At 46.6% G+C, this 22,369-nt stretch overlaps 1 protein-coding gene and 1 non-coding gene across 5 annotated transcripts; one reads left to right on the top strand and one right to left on the bottom strand.

The window, feature by feature from the left end:
* Window positions 1-82: 82 nt before the first annotated feature.
* Window positions 83-3,569, top strand: GNGT2 (G protein subunit gamma transducin 2). 4 transcript variants are annotated; one of them, XM_067022065.1, is made up of 4 exons: window positions 83-388; window positions 1,570-1,658; window positions 2,403-2,508; window positions 2,890-3,569. In XM_067022065.1, exons 3-4 carry the CDS (start codon window positions 2,425-2,427, stop codon window positions 3,013-3,015), a joined length of 210 nt encoding a protein of 69 aa, XP_066878166.1. In that variant the 5' UTR covers window positions 83-388; window positions 1,570-1,658; window positions 2,403-2,424; the 3' UTR covers window positions 3,016-3,569. The 4 variants fall into 4 exon arrangements, with proteins under 4 accessions (XP_066878166.1, XP_066878168.1, XP_058903126.1 ...); XM_067022067.1 differs by lacking the exon at window positions 1,570-1,658 and having other exon boundaries at window positions 2,419-2,508; XM_059047143.2 differs by lacking the exon at window positions 83-388 and having other exon boundaries at window positions 1,360-1,658.
* Window positions 3,570-13,032: 9,463 nt separating this feature from the next.
* On the bottom strand, window positions 13,033-13,104 carry TRNAQ-UUG (transfer RNA glutamine (anticodon UUG)). The gene has a single exon. It is a non-coding gene; the product is annotated as a tRNA-Gln (tRNA).
* Window positions 13,105-22,369: the final 9,265 nt, after the last annotated feature.

The following is a 22,369-nucleotide window of genomic DNA, read 5'->3' on the forward strand; positions in this document are numbered from 1 at the left end:
AAGGGGAGGAAAGGGCAGAGGGTGGGGGCTTCCTTGGGAAGCTCGGGGATGAGTCACCAAGAGACAGGGGACTGGAGGGTGGAGAGGATATGGAGACCGGTTGTGCTGGGGGCCCTAGGGCGGTGGTGCCCCAACAATGGAAAACAGCCGATGCAGCAGCCAGGGAAACCAGGCTGGACACCGGGAAGATACAGCCAGAGGTCCCCTGAGATTCATTATCAAGTCTCTGAAGGGTTATCTGCAATGAAGAGCTGGTGTACCTACATGCTCTGTGCCTGATAGCGGCAGGACAAGAAGAAATTGACCCAGCGTAGAATAAGGGACTCAGATGGGACAACAGGAAGGACCTGGCTTTGAGAAGCACTAGGTTTAAATTCCAGATTAACAGGTCAGTCTTAGGAGGCAGCGGTGGCCGGAGCACTGAGCCCACCTCAGGAGGTCTGTGCTCCATTTGCTGCATTCACAGGAGACTCAGACTGGATGACCTCCGGGGTCCTGTCCTGATCTCAATTTCTTTCTTTTTTTTTTTTTTTTGCGGTATGCGGGCCTCTCACTGTTGTGGCCTCTCCCTTTGCGGAGCACAGGCTCCAGACGCGCAGGCCTAGTGGCCATGGCTCACGGACTTAGTTGCTCCGCGGCATGTGGGATCTTCCCGGACCGGGGCACGAACCCGTGTCTCCTGCATCGGCAGGCGGATTCTCAACCACTGCGCCACCAGGGAAGCCCTGATCTCAATTTCTTAGTGCTCAGAGCTGTGAGTGGGACTTGGATCCTGGAGCAGGGGAAGTTAGGATGGACTCAGGGCCTCCTCCCGGCCTCTATCACTGGGGAGTCTGTCATTCATTCTAGAGTCAGGAGAAAAAAGAGGATCCCTCACTGACCACATCGGTCCCTTAACATCTGCTCCTTGAGAGGGTTCCTTGTCATTGGACGGGCGTCAGCCTGAGCAGGAGCTCAGTGACTGTTAAATGGCATAGCCCTTGGGTGGTCCTGGGAGGAGACCGAGAGAGATCAGGACGTGGGCCCTGAGCTCAGGGACTGCTGAGGGAGACCCACATATGGGGCTCAAGAGGCGGCATGGAGGCAAAAATGTTTGGACACAGGTGTTAGAGGTGGCCATGGGCCCAAGGGCTGACAGGCACAGCGTCCTAAGTGAGTACATTTTTACTGAACGAGTGACTGAAGATTGAGCTGGGAGAACCTTGTAAGGTGAGATGGTGGGGCTCGAAATGGGGACACAAGGCTTCTCGGGTGAGGGAAGGGAGGAGCTGGTCTAGGAATTGCCTCATTGGGAAGAACAGCCTCAGAGCAGGCTCAGAGGTAGGGGAGGAGAGAGCTTGGGAGAGAAGGCCGGGGAAAGGGAGCAATCAGGGCTGGAGGGTGAGAATAGGGAAGCGGGCTCGAAGCCAGAGGGGTCACTACAGGAGGGGGGTCGATGCAGTGGGGCAGGGTGCCTGCAGCGGTGGCAGTCTTGGAGGCTCAGGCTGCTGGATGGGCTTAGAACCTTGAGCCTATGATCAGCTTAAGCATCAGAGATTTGGGCTTCCAAACCATCTGCTTTATCCAAAGACTTTCAGCTGATGAGGAGCTAGGAGGCTCAAACTCCATCTTGTCTGGGTTCGGGGACAAGACTTGACGTGCACGTTCTGTCTTGGCAGGTAAGAGGGGCTAAGGTTGCACTGGGCTGGGAGCTAGCCTTAGAGTTATTGGGTTAGGTACTAGGCAGGCCTTCCTGATAACCCTGTAGTAGTGACGATGAGGATGATGAGGATGATAAACGTGTTGTGTTCCTTATGTGCCAGGCAGTGTGTTAAAATATTTTACATGCATTATTTTCTTAGTACTCACAATAATCATATAAGGTAGGTAACATTATTATACCCATTTTGCAGACGGGGACACTAAGGCTCAAGGAGGATGAGCAACTTGCCTAAGGCCACACAGCTTGGAAGGAGCAGAGTCACAATCAGAGTTGGAATCTGGCAGATTCCAGAGTCTTTCTCTGAGCCACTAAACTACTCTCTCTTCTGACAGGATCTGGAGTTTCCTGAAAACGTCTCCCTGTGTCATTAGGTGGAACAATAACTTTGCTTCCCAAATCTGCCTCCCTGAAAGAAACTCTTCTCTCCCTTCTCCATGCTCTGATTCCCTTTTCCTCCATAGACAGGTCTTATCTAAAGGGCAAAGACTGTGTGTGCCTCCCCTATGAGGCTGGGAGCATCCTCTCCTCCGGAGGCTAGACTCATAATGGGGTGGGGGCGGGGGTGCAGTGAATCTACGGGTGAGTGATGAGAAGGTACGGTGAGCAGGGAAGAGGGTAGAAGCTGAGGTGTGGGGAGTACAGAGGAGGGAGCTGGAGGAGCCCAGGGGATTTGCAATCCCAGCTATGGAATCCTTTTCAGGACCCGGTCTCTCCAGAGCAGGATGGCCCAGGAGCTCAGCGAGAAGGAGCTCTTAAAGATGGAGGTGAAGCAGCTGAAGAAGGAAGTGAAGAACCCAAGAGCTCCGGTGAGCCTCCTATGACGGACAGCCCGGTGGTGGGCCTTCTCCAGGGCAGTAGAAAGAGCAGGAGGTGCCTCTGGAATGGGATGGGAAGTGGAAGGAGGCCAGAGTTTGATCCCACAAAGGTGCGTAAGAGATAACCTCAGAGCCTGGAGGGCTCCGTGTGTCCGGCCCTGTCCCTGGGACGGGCCTGGCCAAAAAGTCCCTCAGGGTAAGAGTCAGGCTTTGTGGTTCTGGTCAAGGAACTCACACCTGCCTGTGCCTCTCATCTTTCTCCTCTCCGGCCTCTACCCCCACCCTGCCCAGAAGCCTGCTTTCTTGGGACTGAACAAATCATGAATCCTGAGCCACAGACAAGGGCTAGAACCACACTTTACTTTCTCGCAGATTTCTAAGACAGGAAGGGAAATCAAGGATTACGTGGAGGCTGAAGCAGGAAACGACCCTCTTCTCAAAGGCATCCCTGAGGACAAGAATCCCTTCAAGGAAAAAGGCGGTTGTGTGATAAGCTGATGGCGCTGGAGGCCCTCACCCTGAATGCCTGCCCCTCCTCAGCCCCCTCCTTATCCAGAACCAAGTATCCTGGGACGCCCAGGGAACCAGTGGATGTTCACCTTCTCTTAGTCACAGAATGAGTAAAGATGCCTGGCTGCATGCATCATGAATCCCTTCCCCAGTCCTGCTTTGAACTCTTCTCTCCCATTACCACCTGCTAGGTCACTGCTGACCCCACTTGGAAACACTCCCAGGAAAGCTTCCCTGGCTCAGCAATTGACACCTAAACTCGTGGGGTCTGAAAAGACTGCAGTTCCCTGAGACCTGGGACAGTCCTTGGGAAACAGTTACTCCTCCCATTTCCCCCCTCCACTGTCTGCCTAGGAACCAGAATTCCCATTCAGAGCTTTTGGGTTGAGGACTGGAGTTGGGGGGTCCTTTGCCCCCCACCTCGTGTCCGGTCCTGTGGAACTCCCCCTAGTCATCTGGATCACCCCAGATGGCCTGGTGACAAAAAGAGCTCGTAACGTCATGATGTCGTGATTTTTGAATATTATTGACTGCCTGTTCCATGCTGGGCTAGGAAAGAAAAGTGAGCTAAATTCAAATGGCTCTTATTTTCGTGGACTTTAGCATAGAAGGCATGAAACAGGGATACAGTTTAATCAGTACGTGCTGCCGTGGGAAAAGGAAAGTCAAGGGTGGTGCAGGAACACACAGCAGGTGGACAGTCAGGGCAGTGTGAACTGTCAAAGTGAACTGATGCAGGCAAGTGGGGGGGTGGGGGGTGAGGACAGACCTGGGAGGGGTAAAACATGGGGCTGGAGAGGAAGATGAGGTCAAGTCTAAAGGATCTTGCTGTGAGCTCAGGTAAGAACTTTCTTTTTGACCCTCGTTGCAATAGGAAGCTGCTGAGGGTATTTAAGCTGCAGAAGGCCAGGTTTTGATTAGCATAAGGGGGGCTGGATCCTGCTAAGGTCTGGAAGACTAATTCCTAGGCCTTGTTAGCATAGAAGATTACTGTCTAAAGGAGCCACAGACAGACATTCATGATACAATGCATTCAGTGCAATGTCAGAGAGGTCTGCGTGGAGTATGAGGGGGACACAGAAGGGCTATCAAATCCAGCTGAGTGGCTGCATTGCATCCTGGGAGGGAGGACAGGAAAGGCCTCGAAAAGTAGGTGATATTTGGAGCTGAGTCCTAAGGGGTTAAGTTGTAAAGGGTGGATGGGTGATCTGGTCGAAGGGGCAGTATGAACAGAGGAATAGATAAAAGAAGAAGAAAAAAAGAACATGGGTTTGTATGCAAACACTCATCAGATCAGTTGTTGGAATGTCAAGAGAAAGGCCTAGAATTTTAGGATCTGCTGCTAGAGAGGTGGGGTTGGAGACCATCAGAGGGTCTCGTCTGCAATACTAAACCACTGAACCTGCTGGGAGTGGGTTGGTAATGTTTGCATTTAGAAGGGAAGAGCTTTTGACAAGATGGAAAAGAGAAAGAGTGGAGGCAGAGAGGGAGTTAAGGAGATGATTGTGAGCTCAGGGGAGAGGTGGGTTAGGGCCGTGGCTATAAGTCTAGAGGGGGAGTTCTTTGCGAAATAAAGCTTTCAGATCTTGACATCTCATTGAGAGATAGGCGAGGGACGGGGGATGGTCAAGGATGCTGACAAGTTTCTGGCTTGGGGGGTGAGAGAGAGAATTGAAAGCGAGTATCTGAAAACAAACCTAACATAATACATTGATCTGAAAACAAACCTAACATAATACATTGATCTGGAAGTGTTAACATTCCATATGGCTCCATCAGTAAGAAAGGAAAAACAGATGGGGGCTACAATCACATGGGTGTAGGTCATGGGCTACGGCTTCCTTCTTGGTTGGAGTTCTTGGTCCAAGGGTGGACTCCCACCTTCATTCCTCAGGACTCTGAACCCTTATCAGGGCTCCAGGTAGAGCAGTGGTTTCCTCTGCTCACCTTTGTTACCTGAAAAACCCAGTCTGCCTCCTGGTGGGTTTCAAGCTAAAAGACGCAACCAAGCCGCAGAGTGGGAGGAAGGATTTATTACTTACAACAAGTAAGGAGAACACCAGGGATCTTTCCCAAAACAGTAAAATTGGGGAAGTTTTAAGCTAAGGATACATGCATATTCAGGAAGGGTCCACAGGAATCCAAGCTTGAGTTGATTGAAGTCATGAGGGTCAGAAAAGGTCCCCATCATTATCGCTTAGGTTCCAGCTGATCTGGTGGTTCATCTGGTGGTCAGGCTAATCTTTACCAGTGAGGCAGAACTGGGAGTCTTTACAACTGATATGTTATCTTTGATACAGTACAATAACTTCTTTCACCTGATAACAGTTGTTTGCTTTTGCATTCTTTTGTTCCCTTAAGATCTTTAATTACTGGGACCTATTCAAGGGTAAGCATTGTGGCCAGGCTTAGATCACCAAATGGCTTAGACCAAAAATGGTCTCTCTTATGTCAAGAAAGCCATGCCCGGTTCTCTTTCTCCAGGGGCCCCTTACCTTATCTACTTACACCTTTACTCAGGGCACAGTGCCCCAGAGGTTCTCTAGGCTCCATCTGTACCCTCCTAGTCCCCCTAAGATGTGGTGGCCATCATAGGACCTCAAGATCAGTGGTGGGCCCAACCGCCTGACTCCCTTTTCTGTCTCTTTCCCTAGTGCCAGGGGAGCCTCCAGTGGCCAAAGGCAATCTCAGCTTCCACCTCAAAGGAATTAGTATTTTGTGCCCTGGTGACAGCATTCCTTCCTTCACATGAGCAAGTTCAGAGGACGAGAATGATGTTCTGAGGGTGGGTCATTGAAGTAATCTGAGCCACCCTTCTCCACCTCCCCCCACAGATCCCTGAGCCTTTTGCCATGAAAGGAAAGCACCAGCTGGATGCTGTTACTGGTTCAGGTCAGAGCACGTCCAGCAGGCTCTTCACAGCACCTCATCTTTGGAACATGGTATCTCCTCGCTGGCGCCAAACTGGGGCTTCACCAGGCCAGTGCTCACTCTGTAAGGCCACCAACGACCAGACTGACAAACCCCTAGGGACTTTTGCTTTACTGGGATGGAGGAAGAGGGCCGTGGAAAGACCAAGCAGAGAGGGTCAGAGGTGTAAGGACCCCAAGCAGAGACACGATCATTGAAATTCTTATGATCCTGAGCAGTAAAATGATGCCAAGCCAGGAAAAGGGAGGAAGGTGGGTAAGATGTTCTTGAACTTCTGATTTCCTGGTCAACTAACATCCGGCTGAATAATTCCCGAGTTTCAAATTCTCTAGCACCTTCCTTCCACACTGCACGTTCACTGGAGACTCCCAGGATGAGATTCCCAGGCATCAGAAGGAGGAGAGGAGAAGAGGAGACAGCTAGCTAGTTAATTCCAGGCTCAGCGCCTAGGGCTGGCTGCAGGTTGAAATCCTGCCTAGTGGATCAGGCAGCTCCCCCTCCACCCCTGCAGCCCTAGGGAGTAGAGTGGGGGCCCCGGGTCTTATCTGCTCAGCATGTGGGTGCCTCAGGCAGAGGGCAATTACCCAACCCTGACCTCAGGGTCTCTGGGAAAGTTAGTCAGAGCCCCCAGCCACCTCCCACCAGTTCCCCAGCTGAGCTTGAGGCCTGGGGACTTAGATCAGCTTTGTGGGTGTATTCCACCTGTGCTGTCACACGGGGACCCCTGCTTAGAAGGGCCCTGTGCTTCGTTTAACACTCTGTTGCTTCCATCTTGAAATCCTCAGTTTTTGAACAAGGGTCCCACACTTTCATTTTGTCCTGGGCCAACATGTGTCTGGTCCTGTGTAGGGAGACAGAGGCCCTGGCCTGCTGGAGAAGGCAGGATGCTTATCCAGGGGCAGGGTTTAAAGTGGGGTTCAAAATAGCATCGAAATGCTTGTACTCCCTGGCCCCCTCCACCATTTCTGAGTGTTAGAAGCTGGGGTCGGGGGTGGGGGGTGACTCTGCAGTAGTGTCTCAATGTCCCCCCGGCCCCTGTGACTTTTCTCTACCAGACCACGGAAATGAGTGAAGGGGGTGACATCACCTGCAGCATCGGAGCTGAGGAAACAAACCAGTGCGGCCAGGAGAGGAGAAAAAGGCCAAGAAGAGACGAGGACTCTGCCCACTCCCCCATGCCGTCTGATCAGATGCAAATTCCTCAAGACTCTACCTTCTACCCCTGCTCACACACTCATCTGTCTATCCCTTTGTTCCAACAGCCTCCCACTGAGCTCCCCTCCTCTGGCCCCTCTACTCCCACCCCCGACGCCTTGGCTGCAGTGTTTCTCTGTGGCTCCCTTGCTTACCTCCTGTAAGACCAAGTCAAGACTTGTGGGTTTAGGACCAAGGCCCTTCCCACACCATGGGTAAGGGTCCTGCTTACCCCTGCTTACCGCTGAGGCCTCAGCTCTCCTCACTGCTCACCCCACCTGCCCCCAGGGCTCCATCAGTGGAGCTTTTCTTAATTCCTCCACCAGCTCATGCTGGGCTTGAGACACCTTCTGTATCCAGCTAATTCATGTAGAGTCACAACTAGGTTTAAGCATCCCTTCTAGGAAAGCTTTTCCAGATTCTCCTGTTTACAGGCTTACTATGCGCCAGGCATTGTGTATTGAATATACACTATGTCATGTACAAATGAATAAACCAAAGAAGATAATGAATGGACAGCCCTGGGAATCTAGCATAAGGGAGGGGCCAGGCTAGGCACAGACCCGTCTTCCCTGGAGGTCCTGGTGTTCTGCCCTCTGCTGGTCACTCCAGGCAAGGACAACATCCTGCAGGCGCTACCTTCCCGGCAATGCTGTCTCTGGGGGCCCTTCTGTGAAATAAACCCATGGTAGGGGCTCCTCAGACTGTTGGCAAGGAGGAAAGAGAGGTTCTCCCCTTGGCTACTGGGGATGGAAAAGGAAGGAAAGGTGGAGGGGGGTCTCAGAGAGAGAAGTCTCAGAGAAGCTGAGCTAGGAGGGGAAGGAAGAGGGGATGGTGGTGGGTTCAGAAACATTAGTGAGTAGTTGTGAAATCACTTTAGTAGTTGTGACCAGATTTATTTTTTTTTTTTTAGTATTTCTTTCTTTCTTTATTATTTATTTATATTTATTTTGGCTGCGCCAGGCCTTAGTTGCAGCACACGGGATCTTCGTCGCGGCCCAAGGGATCTTTAGTTGTGGCAGGCAGGATCTTTAGTTGTGGCACGCAAACTCTTAGTTGCGGCATGCATGCAGGATCTAGTTCCCAATCAGGGATCAAACCTGGGCCCCCTGCATTGGGAGCGTGGAGTCTTACCCACTGGACCACCAGGGAAGTCCCGAGACCAGCTTAAAAAAAATAAAAACATAGAAAATATCAGAGGGCAATTTACATAGAATAAAGGTGAATATTGTTTCTCAAACTTTTATTCAGTTTTGTGGATGTGTGAACTGGTTTGTGAGGTAAAACAGATATCTTACTGATGATCTTTGTACAAACAAACAAACAAAAAATGGTGAAAGCCACTGGAGACATGATGAGAAAGGTCCTGGGGAGTAAGTCCTGAGTGGCCACGAGGATTCTCAGCAGAATCAAAGCTCAGAGAAAACCATAATTCAAAAAGACACATGCACCCCAGTGTTCATTGCAGCGCTATGTACAATATCCAGGTCATGGAAGCAACGCAAATGCCCATCGACAGATGAATGGATAAAGAAGGTGTGGTACATATATACAATGGAATATTACTCAGCCATAAAAAGGAACGGAATTGGGTCATTTGTAGAGACGTGGATGGATCTAGAGACTGTCATACAGAGTGAAGTAAGTCAGAAAGAGAAAAACAAATATCGTATATTAACGCATATATGTGGAACCTAGAAAAATGGTACAGATGAACCGGTTTGCAGGGCAGAAATTGAGACACAGATGTAGAGAACAAATGTATGGACACCAAGGGGGGAAAGTGGCAGGGGTGTGTGTGGGGGTGTGATGAATTGGGAGATTGGGATTGACATGTATACACTGATGTGTATAAAATTGATGACTAATAAGGACCTGCTGTATAAAAAATAAAATAAAATAAAATTCCAAAATAAAAATCAAAGCTCAGGGTGGAAGGCAGGGCAACTTTTGTGGAGCTCAACCTCTATCTCAGTGCAGAAATCTTCCTACACCCCATGTGACAAAGACCTTTGAGCTCCCTGACTCCAGACTTCCAAGCACCAGAAGCTCAAAATTTCTTAAGCTCCATTGATGGACAGCTCAGACTGTTAGAAAGTTCTTCCCATTTGCCCCTCCGACTTCCACCCGTGGGTCCTCATTCTCTGCGTCTGTTGCAACCAAGACTAGGAACAACTGGCAAATAAATTGACAACTAACAAGTGCTCTATACGTTTTATTTTCCTTCCCATCTAAGCATTTGTTTTTTTCTCAAGAATCTGACTTTCCATAGTCTTTATTATTCTGGTTATCTTTCTAGCAGTTAACATTATTGAGCCTATCATGGATGGGACACAGAGAAAAGGACTTTTTGCTTACTATTTTACTGAGTCTTACAGCACTGCTATGCAAAAGGCACCATGATTGTCATTTTACAGATGAGGCTCAGAATTTTGTTTTCCAGCTTTATTGAGATGTAATTGACATCTAACATTATACAAGTTTTATGTGTACAACATAATGATTTGATATACGCGTATACTTTGCCAAATGATTACCACAGTAAGTTTAGTTAACACATCCATCAACTCACATAGCTACAATTTCAGAACATTTAAATTGCTTACCCAAATACACCCAACCCAGTTAGTGGCAGGATGAAATTTATCAGTGTCTTTGTGTGATCCCTAGAATTGAACCTGATCCTCTGAATGTGGTTCGGCTGGCTCAGAATAGAGAGAGGATCTTTATCCTGACTCCCTCTTTAAGGATAACGTTTTTTTTTTTTTTGCGGTACGCGGGCCTCTCACTGCTGTGGCCTCTCCCGTTACGGAGCACAGGCTCCGGACGCGTAGGCTCAGCGGCCATGGCTCACGGGCCCAGCCGCTCCGCGGCATGTGGTATCTTCCCAGACCGGGACACGAACCCGTGTTCCCTGCATTGGCAGGCGGACTCTCAACCACTGCACCACCAGGGAAGCCCCAACTTTTTGACTTTTTAAATTGACATTCAGAATAGTGCATACAACATAACGCGCACCTTAACAAAATTTTGTAAAGTGAACAATCAATGTAACCTCCACCCAAGGACAAGAAATACAATAGTACCAGTACCCCTGGAAGACTGTTGCTGGCCTCTTTCCAATCATGGTCCTCTCTCTTCCCCAAAGTATTCCATATCCTCACTTATATGTGAATTACTCGTTTGCTTTGCTGGATAATTTTACCATCTAAGTTTGCAGCTCTAGACAATATACAGTAGTTAGTTTTGCCTGTTTAGAAACTTTATATTTTTTAATTAATTAATTTTATTTTTGGCTGCGTTGGGTCTTCATTGCTAAGTGCGGGCTTTCTCTAGTTGCAGCGAGCGGGGGCTACTCTGTTGCGGTGCGCAGGCTTCCCATTGTGGTGGCTTCTCTTGTTGCGGAGAACGGGCTGTAGGTGCGCGGGCTTCAGCAGTTGTGGCTCACGGGATCTAGAACGCAGGCTCAGTAGTCGTGGCTCTCTGCGGCATGTGAGATGTGGGATCGTCCCAGACCAGGGCTCAAAGCTGTGACCCCTGCATTGTCAGGCAGATTCGTAACCACTGCGCCACCAGGGAAGTCCCAAGAAACTTTATACAAATGGAATAATTTATCATTTAACCTTTTGTATCTACCTTCTTCTGTTCAATACTTAAAAAAAATATTCACCCATTTCTTTGCATGTAGTTGTCCATTTGTTTTGTTGCTGTGTAATAGTCCGTTGTGTGGCCTTACTGCAAATTATTTATCCATTCTACTGTAGGTGGACATTTGAGTTCCAATTTGGGGCTATTATGTTGCCCAAAACTCTTACGCATGTCTCTAAGTGCACAAAAGCACACATTTCTGTGGGTATATGTACAAGAGTGAAATTGCTAGATCATAGGGTATGATATCTTCAACTTTACTAGATATCAAACTGCTTTCCACCAATTTATGCTCCTTTGAGAATTCACATTCTTCCATAGTCTCGATAACATTCAGCATCGTCATTCTGGTGAGTGGTATCTCAATGGCATCTCATTGAGCTTTTAATTTGCATTTTCCTGATGACTGATGTGTTGCATCTTTTCACGTGTACCAGTTATTTTGGATTTCCTTTTTTTATGAAGTGCCAGTCCAAGTCTTTTGTTATTTTCCATTAGGTTGTTTGTCTTTTTTCTTACTGAATTTTAGGAGCTTTTAATATACTCTGGATACAAGTTGTCAGTTATGCATTACAAATATCTTTTCCTATATTCTATGGCTTACTTTTCACTTCCTCATTGGGGTCTTCTGATAAGAAAAACATAGAATATCATATTAATATGGTGACATATATCAAACTTTTAGAATCTTTTGTCTTGCTTAAGAAGACTTTCCTTACCCTGAGGTCATGAAGATATTCTATGTTGTCTTCCAAAGCTTTATTGCTCTTTTTTTCACATAAAGGTCTATAATTCACATGCAATGTATTGCTGTGTTAGTGTAAACTGGGAGGAATTTGATTTCATATTTTTCCATATGGACACTCAATTGTCCCAGAATAATTTATTGAACAAAAGGTCCTTTTCCCCACCGTTCTGTTGTGCTATATTTGTCATAAATCACTGGTCCAAGTATGTGTGCAGCTCTATCTGGGCTCTCTATTCTGTTCCATTGGTATGTTTGTCTTTCTTTTCACCAGTACCACACTGTCTTAATAGTTGATAATAAGTTTTAATATCTGTTAGTGCAAGTCCTCCCACGTCTCATGTTTAGGTATTTTTGAAGCTGGGATCGCTCATACACACAAATTCATTCAAATGTTTAAGGAGTGTGTGGGGTGGGGTGGGGTGGGGAGGAAGGGTGCTCAGGAGAGGGATGGGGCGAGCAGAGCGAGGATTCTGTTTCCATGGCATCCTCCCAAGGCGTGAGGCCATATAACTACAGTGCCATATAACTACAGTCCCCCTGTAGGGGGATCACAAATGCGTGAGCGGGCTCCCTCGTCACTTGTCCCCGAGAGACACACAGCTCTCAAAACCCAGATACCAATCCAAAGAAGACAATACTCCGTGTACGTCTCTTCCCCGCTACCCCAGAGGTAGAGCCTTTCCTGCAAATCACGTGCGCTTGGTCAGCACCCAAATCAGCGATCCTGGACAAATTGGCCAAAAGAGATTCGCTCAGCCCTGCGGGTGAACCCCATAGAGATTCCTATCGTCTGCTCGGGAGAAATAGCCCATCGATACGGCGAGAAACCGCCGCCAGAGATCCCTGACCGGCTGAAACGGATTGAAGAGTGGATTCCTTGTCTAAGGGATTTTTTTTTTTCCGACTGAAATGCAACCTCGCAGTCTACTGCCCGAGTAGTAGACAACCCAGACAGACACACTTCAATATCTGGCCGACTTCCGGGCGGACGGACCCCCAAACACACGTCCTCCTCCGCAGTCGGTTAGTCCCTCCCGCTCCCGTCGGCTCCTTTGGGCCATTTCGTTCGCGGTTTCCAGAGCAGAAGTGTTTGGCACTTCTGCATGTTAGCCAATAGGGTGAAGCATTCCCGGCAGCTTGCGGGGCGGGGGTGGGGGTGGCGGTGGCGGTGGCGTTTCCTAGACCAGAAGGCTGCCACTGTTCCCCGCCCGAAGCGGGATCCTCGGGATCCCTCGGGCACCTTCGGCTGTCCCCGGCAAGCTAAAGTCACGCTCCAACTCCCACAGACACTCACTCTTCCGCCCCGAGTCTCGCGCATGCGCACCACGACCTTCAGGCAGGCTCTGCTATGAAAGCATCTTGAGAAAGGGGGAGGGACCCTAAATCGCGGTCAGGTAGGTCACGGGGGGCCGCCGGCACGGCCTGAGATGGCCACGGCCGCCAGGGGCCTCCAAAACAGGAATGTAGAACCAAAAGGTTTTGAGAGGTCCCACCGAGATTTGAACTCGGATCGCTGGATTCAAAGTCCAGAGTGCTAACCATTACACCATGGGACCCGCTGGCTGCTTTAGGCGGTCGGGAGCCTCCTCAAGCCATATAGCGGGCGCGCCGGGCTGCCTTTCGAAAACGGAAGTAGACGCCGGTTTTACCGGCTCTGGGTCCTGGGCTCTGGTCCCCAAGCCGAACTGGCGGGCAGGAACGGAGCGAGGGCTTCAGCGTCCCCGGCGTCCTATACGATCCCGGTCCTAGGGTGTCATTTCTTGCTGCCTCTCTCCCTGCTCTCCTCCAGGGGTCCTCACCGGGTTTGGGGAAGCCCGAGGGGCGGCAGGCTGGCGGGGTCGGCATTAGCGGGGCTAGGCCCGCGATGTTGGACCGGAGAAGGCCGGCTCTGACCCATAGACCCCGAGCAAGAGGCTCGGCGCTCGCATCTTGGGCTTCGTATTGTTTATTTATTTACACAGCGACTACCCCGGGTAGGTTATCTTGGCCGAGCGGGGAGGGAAGCTGACTGGCACGTCGAGGGACAGCCGTTCAAGGCCCAGGTGCCCCAAGCGCGAATCGCCGCTAGGAAGTGCGCCCCACCTGATTCCTTGGCGTTCCACGTAGCTAGAGCCACAGAGAAATCTGTACAGAAAGTTCCGTTTCCATTTCCCTCTCCTACTTTAAACGCTACTTGGGGGCATGGTTCCTTTTAACGTGTAGATTCGAATCAGATCAGTGAAAGAGACAATCCCTTTTGGACTTTCTCATAAGCTTTAGTGAAGGTGTAAAAGGATAATGTTTCTTCAGGTCAATCTGGCGACAGATAAAATTTTATACGCCATTTGCTCAGCAATTGCACTTTTGGTAATTTATCCTAAGGGACTACTAGGACGAGTGCCAATTGGTCAAGGATGTTCTCAGCTGTGTGGTTTTTAATAGTAAAGAATAAAAATAAATGTCCATTGAGTGAAACTTAATTAAATAAATACTGACAATATCTATACAATAAATACTGTGCAGGAATTTAAGGGGGAATTTATTGTATTGGCATGAAAAGATATACTGTCCTAAAGAAACCAAAACCAAAACAAAAATCTACTTGCCAAATAGTGTGTATAATAAAATCCAACTTATACACAAACAGAAAAGCTGAATGAATACACATGTAATGAATATTTGCCATTTATTTGCCCTCGGCCACCTGATTGACTCCTTTTCTTGAGAGACTCAACATTGCATGGGACTGGGTGACAGCAGAGCTGTGCCCCAAGGTAGACACGCTCACTCTCCAGGCTTTTGGCAGCCAGAGTGAAAATGTGTGTCCTTAACTTGGCCAATTGGATTTAGAATCCAGAAGCAGGAAAGTTTTAGAACTTAGTTGGCTGCCGGTGGTGGCTGTGCCATCCAGAGTCTCAGGGGCAGTGATGGCAGCCGTGCCATGTCCACTGGCAGCAGAAGTGGCATCCTAACTAGACTGTCCAGGATCCTGACCTTGGCTGGGTTCCTGGTTGCCTAGTTCCCCTTCATTCTTGCTCATCTTTCTGAGTTTGCTTTCCCTCTGGTGCTGTGAACTATATAACATCCTCCTAATAAGTTCCTTTCCTATGTAAGGTACCCAGAGTCCCTTTCTGTTGCATAGAGTCAAGAACCTGCTTAGCCCAAATCCAAAAAGATCTGTTGATGACATTTATCTCCTGGGAGTAAACTTATGAAGTCTTGTTTTTTTGTATTGCGTGAAAAAATCGTTTATAATTCTTGTATATTGTCAGAAGAAACATTAATGATTTTCCATTTTGAAGAATGAACCAAATTCCCCTTCAGCTCCTATGAGATAAGGGTGTACCTCTCTTAAGGCTGGAGTGACTTAATATCAAATTGACTTAACATCAAATGACTTTAGCAGCTCTGGACCTCAGCTTTCCCATCTATTTCCTTCTTACAAGTGTTCTGTACTGGCTAGAGGGTATTGAAATTAATTTTTCAAAAGCTACTGTAGAAAGCTACCAAAGGGTGATGATTATATCCTTTGAAAGTATATGACAGTTTCTCTGTCCAGTGTGAGGGAGAAGGAATGACTGCCCTCCTAGTCCCACTCTCCCTACTCCACTCCCTAGTTCTTCTTTGCAGTCCCCTCCACTTGCTTTCTCAGCTTGAAAAAACTCTTACCAGCCCAAATGACATCCTCCACTTTCTCATTCCTCAAGGAACGTGAAAGGATCATCTCCCTTTCTGCTTTTGTCATGACTCACTGGAATTACAAGAAATTGTGTTCTGCGGCTCAGTCTCTCCCATCTTCCCTCTCTCTTCCCCTTGGTTGGGCTGTGAATTCCTTGGGACTTGCTTATCTTTATGTGTGGCTAGTGCCTTAACAGACATGTTCCCTGAATCCCCTTAGAGGGCACAGGAGAACTTAGGAGGAAGAAACAACATTCTAATTTTGTGTTCAGAGACGCTTTATAGCACCACATTCTCTCTCTATATATATATTTAATGATAACAGAGAAAATGGAGACAATATGTAATCTCCCTGCCCCGGTGTGACTAGCTTCTTTTAATATAAATCCACTGCATGTGACATCCCATGACGTCTTTGAGAACAGACTCTCAAGCTTCCACAGGGTGGCTCCTGAAGCTGGGGGAGTCCAGGGCTCTGCTGGAGGTGGGGTTAGTGTGGCTTCAGCTGTGGCATCCTAGCTGAGGGCTGAACTGGGGCAGAATGTACCCCAGAAAGTACAATGAGGCCAAGGGTTAAGAAAAGAGGGCTGAAATCTAGGATTAGGGACTTTAAAGATATTCTCCCAAGTTTCTTATGAGCCTGTAAATATATAGACAGTGGAGTAGGGACAATAATGCTTTGAGGAGTCAACATGGAAAGTATTCATATTCACTCTCAAGGCTGTGTTCAGACAGTTTCCTGTATCCATGCTAGGCTGCTCACAGCTGGGATAGAATGGGCCTTGTTCTGTGTCCTCGCCACTCAGGATAAGTGAGATCTGCCACAAGTCCCTACTTTGCCTTGGGAGCCCTGGTTTTGCCAGACAAGCCACCACTTTGTGCAGGGTGACAGCTTGCCCCTAGCCAACCCCTCCGGTCCAGGCCCCGGCTCTGGGCCTCGCATTCCCCAGGGCTCTGATGGGGAAATCTGACTGCTTAGTGGTTGGTTTGTTTTTTTTAATTGAAGTATAGTTGATTTACAATGTTGTGTTAGTTTCAGGTGTACAGCAAAGTGATCAGTTATATATAATATATACATATATATATTCTTTTTCAGATTCTTTTCCCTTATAGGTTATTACAAGATATTGAATATAGTTCCCTGTGCTATACAGTAGGTCCTTGTTGTTTATCTATTTTATACATAGTAGTGTATATCTGTTAATCTCAAACTCCTAATGTATCCCTCCCAGGCCACTTATTTTTTTGAACAACAACAAAAAGCAGCATTCACCTTTTATCCTTTTCTTGAGTGTTTTCACTTTCTCTTTTTAAAATAGCTGTCTTGGGACTTCCCTGGTGGCACAGTGGTTAAGAATCTGCTTGCCGATACAGGGGACACAGGTTCGATCCCTGGTCCAGGAAGATCACATGTGCCGCGGAGCAACTAAGCCAGTGTGCCAGAACTACAGAGCCTGTGCTTTAGAGCCCGCGAGCCACAACTACTGAGCTCACGTGCTGCAACTAGTGGAGCCTGTGCTCCGCAACAAGAGAAGCCACTGCAATGAAGATGGAAAGCAGCCAAAAATAAATTAATTAAAAAATAATAATTATCTTTTCAGATTACAAAGGTAAAATACTTATGGAAAATGTAGAAAATACAGTAAAGTAGAAGGAATATTTTTAAATAACTGCAATTCCAACAAGCACTTTTACATTTGATATTTCATTTCGTTTTTTAAATGCATTTTTACAGTCTCACTGTATATATAATTTTATGTTCTGCTTTTGCACTTAACATAATTAAAATGTTAAAAATATTTAAATGGATAATACAAAATTCAAAAGGTATAAAAGGAAAACACAGATAAATAAAACTTCCTGACTATAATTTTTTTCTGTTCTCAGAGGCAACTTCTGATATGGTCCTTCTAGAGATATTTCATTCTTACACAGATATACATGCCTATGCATAATCCTTTTCTGGAAAAAGAAATGAAAACATTGTTCTGCACCTGGTTTTACTTATTTAGCACCATATCTTGAGCATTGTTCCATAACAGTACATATGAAATATACCTCACTTTTTAAAAGGCATTTTATTTTGAGATATTATTTACATTAAGGAAAATGCATGAATCTTAACGGAATGAATTATTTTTTACAAATGTATACACTTGTGTGATCATCACCGAGATCAAGATATAGGGCGTTTCCATCACTCCAGAAAGTTCTGTGGTGCCTTTTTCCAGTTTTTACTGAAATCACTACTCTGGTTTCTATCACCAGAAATTAGCTTTGCCTATTATTATAGTATACGTATACTGTTTTGCAGTATCTATTGCGTGTGGCTTCTTTTGCTAAACACGTTTTCGAGATTCATCCATGCCACTTTATATACCAGCAGTATGTTTTTCATTGCTGAGAAGTACTCCACTGTATGAATATACCACAATTCGTTGGTCCATTCTTCAGTTGATGGACATTTGGGTTGTTTCCAGTTTGGGCCTAATATAAGTAAAGCTACTATGACCATCCCTTTACAAACCATTTTTGGTCTTGGGTATATAACTAGGAATGGAATTGCTGGGTTGTAGGGTAAGTGTACATTTAAGTTTATTAGGAACTGCCAAACAGCTTTCCAAAGTGCTTGTACTATTTTACACTCCCACCAGCAGTGTATGAGAGTCCCAGTTGCTTCACATCTTAGATAACAAGTGGTATTATTTGTCGTTTAAATTTAGCCATTCTAGGAAGTATATAATAATCTTTCCTTTTGCTTTCAATTTGCACTTCCCTAATGGTTACAATGTTGAATATATTTTTTAACATGCTCACTAGCCATTTGAATATCTTCTTTTCTAAGTGCTTCAAGTATTTTGCCCATTTAGAAAAAAAACTGTCTTTATCTTATTGATTTATAAGAATTATATATGTATACATACTTATATATATATGGATCCATTATGGATATATATATGATAATTATATATATGGATCCTTTATTAAATATTTGTACTGCAGATATTTTCTTCCAGTCTGTGGCTTGTCTTTTCTTTTTTTTTTTTAAATTTTGTTAATTTAAAAGAGTATATTTATTTATTTGGTTGTACTGGGTCTTAGTTGTGGTAGGTGGGCTCCTTTGTGGCGGCATACATGCGGAATCTAGTTCCCCGACCAGGGATCAAACCCGGGGCCCCTACATTGGGGGCGCAGAGTCTTAACCACTGTGCCACCAGGGAAGTTTCTTTACTTCTTTAATAGTGTCTTTTGATTAGCAGGTTTTCATTTCAATCAAGTCAAATTTATCTTTTCTTTTCCTTTTATGATTAATGCCTCTATGTTCTTGCATGCAGAGATCTGGGATACTTCCAAGCACACAGGATAGAAGAGGGCCTTGTGCAGTTAATACAGATTACTCAATTGTACAATGAAAACTTTGATAATCCCTTGGTAAAATTTCGAGAGGGATGTAGGTTTTATTTATTTTTTCTCTGTTTTACTTATTTATTTTTAAATTTTTATTTAGTTATTTTTTTATACAGCAGGTTCTTATGAGGGATGTAGGTTTTATATAGGAGAGTTGTCTGAAACTGGAGCAGGGAGGCCAAAGGGCAGAAAGGTAGCTGAAGCACCAGGCAAAGGATTAAGAAAAAGAGCTGTATATAGACATGAATACTGTGCAGGTCATTAGATGTAGGTTTGAACAGAAGAAATGGGGTAGAGAGCAGTGACTTCCTGGGAAGCTGGTGATCCTGAAGTTGTTACTGGTGTCTGAAACACAAACTGTGGGCCTATCAAGACTGTAGACTATCAAGAATGGGAAATGGTGGGAAAAAATCAGGATGTTGGCATGTGTTAATCTTCATGTTGGTCCTATGAGAGAGAGAAGTTTTAGGCTGAGGCAGCCTGTTTGAAAGTAGGTGTAGTATGGTTTTGCTGAGAGTGTCTTGCAATCCAAGTTTACTGGATGTCCTTTAATTTGGAGCCTTGCAGAACTAGAAAAGCTAAAATCTCCAACCCAAGAGAAAGCACCAGTGGAGACAGAAGACCTCGCAGGAGACCAATTTGAGTCCAATTTGAGACCAATTTGACCAGCCTACTACACTGCAATGCTTTAAATATTTTCTGCCCATTAAGAGGAAAAACCTGGGGGCAAAGAGCAAATTGTAGATAGTCTTTCTGTACCTTAAATGACTGTTTTTGTTTGTTTGTTTGTTCTGCGGTACGCGGGCCTCTCACTGCTGTGGCCTCTCCCGTTGTGGGGCACAGGCTCCGGACGCGCAGGCTCAGCGGCCATGGCTCACGGGCCCAGCCACTCCGTGGCATGTGGGATCTTCCCCGACTGGGGCGCGAACCCGTGTCCTCTACATCGGCAGGCAGAACCTCAACCACTGTGCCACCAGGGAAGCTCCCTAGATGACTCTTTTGAAGAGCATCAAGGCAGAGGCCAGGTGCAGAGAACTGTGGGCTTGGAATCCCTAATACATATTCCTGTCGGTCATAGGACACCTGTGCTGTGCCCCACCTCTGGGCTTCAACCTATATATGACAGTTTAAGACAGTTTGGGTCAAGTTTCTGGTACTTGCAGACAAATGCATTCTCATAGATACACTTGGTAGTGGCTTGTATATGTTGTTGGTCTATCAACAATCAAAAAACAGTTGGGGAGGTACCTTCCTGAGTCAGGGAGAGACCGTATCCAGAATGAGGCAGACCCCAGTCCCATTTCCACTTCAGCCACAGGAAATAGACACGCCTCTGCATGCAAAAAAAGGCCGTTAGCCCAGTAGCCAATAGGATCCCTCCTTTCTGGAAGTCTTAGGAATTTTCCTTTCCTGAGCAGGAGGGTGGGAATAAGTAGAGGGGAAACAGAGAGTGGAGAGAGTGGACTTGAGCTCCCCTGGAGGCCCACACAATTATTTGCACCAAGTTGTCCAGGAATTAGGGGTTTAGCCGCAAGTATCAGAGGCCCTTCACTGTCCTGGAAGGATACCTTTGTCACTGGTTTGGTCCAGGCTGCTCAGTTGTGTCTGAAATTAAAGGATGGAGGCAGGCCTATGCGGCGGTTATTTTCTGTGATCTGATTTTTGCTTCCAAACCATCCAAAGAGAAAACCTTTTATTTATGCCTTTCTGTTTTGAAAACACACAGACACACAGAATGGTTGTATTATTTAGGACACTTTGCTTATAAGTCACAGGAGCCAACTGAAATTCGATTAAGCAAAAAAAAAAAAAAAAGGAGAATTATAAGGGTATATAGTGTTTCACAAAACCTCAGGGAAGGAGTGTAGCCAGAGCTCAGGAAAGACCCAGAAGTCCGCCAGGAGTCTCTCATTTCAGCTCCTTTTTGTGCTTATGTCGAATTCTTTTCTCACTGTAGACTGGCCTTCTCTGCTCCCCGGTCTGCACAGTAAGGGGCTGCCCCGCTGCTCCTGCGAGTGATTCCTGCCATCCAGCCACCCACAGAGCCCCACTGGATGTTCTCAGGCCCAATTCAAATTCCAAGAGAGACAATCTGCTTGGCTATTGGTACAGCTTCTCTTAATCCAATATATTTTGACTAGGGAATGGAGAAACACACTCTCTGGGTAGTTGATCTATTCCTGGAGAAAAATTCTTGGAGAACTGGCTCACAGTTTAGGCAAATACCCTCCATTTTAAGAAATCCTCTCTGCTGGAGTAGAAGGTTCCAGTTCTTGGGACAGGGAAGAGGATCTTCCTGGAACCTACCGATGGTAACCACAGCACATCACAACAGTCCCTGCTGGGGGATGTTTTAGGATGCTACAATTGCCATGCAAGAACACACTTTTATCTCCCTGTCTCAAGAATGCAAGAAATTCACCTGGAAGGCAGACATTTTTTTTTGGAACCAGGCCTGGGACAAATTAAATATTTGTCTAAATATTTAATTTACATTTTAGCTATGTTTATATATTTAAATATTTAAAAGCTATAAAAACTGAAGCTAGCAAATTGTTAAATGTTCTATCCTCTTACCTTGACAAATATATCTTTAAAAAGGCAAAATCCAGGGGCAGGGGCTTTCCTGGTGGCGCAGTGGTTGAGAGTCCGCCTGCCGATGCAGGGGACACGGGTTCGTGCCCCGGTCCGGGAGGATCCCACATGCCGCGCAGCGGCTGGGCCCGTGAGCCATGGCCGCTGAGCCTGCGTGTCCGGAGCCTGTGCTCCGCAACGGGAAAGGCCACAACAATGAGAGGCCCGCGTACCACAAAAAAAAAAAAAAAAAAAAAAAAAAAAAAAGGCAAAATCCAAAATATTGTAAAGCTGTGATTTTTGTAGTTATTTTATTTTCCCCCATTAAAAAAAAAAAAACTGGGGGGGGGGGCGTGCCCTGCGGCATGTGGTATCTTAGTGCCCCAACCACGGATTGAACCTGGGCCCCCTTCACTGGAAGCGTGGAGTCTTCACCCCTGGACCACCAGGGAGGTCCCTTTTGTAGTTACTTTAATTTTTAAAAATTTAAGCCATTAAATATTTTTATAAAAATAATTACAATTTTTGGGCTTCCCTGGTGGCGCAGTGGTTGAGAATCCGCCTGCCGATGCAGGAGACACGGGTTCGTGCCCTGGTCCGGGAAGATCCCACATGCCGCGGAGCAACTAAGCCCGTGAGCCATGGCCGCTGAGCCTGCGCGTCCGGAGCCTGTGCTCCGCAACGGGAGAGGCCACAACAGTGAGAGGCCCGCATACCGCAAAAAAAAAAAAAAAAAAAAAAAAAAAATTACAATTTTTGCATTCAATAACCACTTAATTCCCAGTGTAAGGAATTGGTATTGGGACTTCCCTGGTGGCACAGTGGTTAAGAATCCACCTGCCAATGCAAGGGACATGGGTTCGTGCCCTGGTCCGGGAAGATCCCACGTGCTGCAGAGCAACTAAGCCCAAGCGCCACAACTACTGAGCCTGCGCTTGCAGCCCGCGCACCTAAAGCCTGTGCTCCACAAGAGAAACCGCCGCAATAAGAAGGGTGCGCACTGCAGTGAAGAGCAACCCCTGGCCCTCCCCCCACCTCAACTAGAGAAAGCCCACGCGCAGCAATTAAGACCCAATGCAGCCAAAAATAAATAAATAAAAAAAAAGAATTGGTATCACACTTCAAGCATGATACATCTAGAACTACATGTATAAAAATTAGAGTAATAAAAATTGCTTACTA

This window comes from Kogia breviceps, chromosome 19 (genome assembly GCF_026419965.1).
Source record: "Kogia breviceps isolate mKogBre1 chromosome 19, mKogBre1 haplotype 1, whole genome shotgun sequence".
In the NCBI taxonomy this organism is placed as follows: domain Eukaryota; kingdom Metazoa; phylum Chordata; class Mammalia; order Artiodactyla; family Physeteridae; genus Kogia; species Kogia breviceps.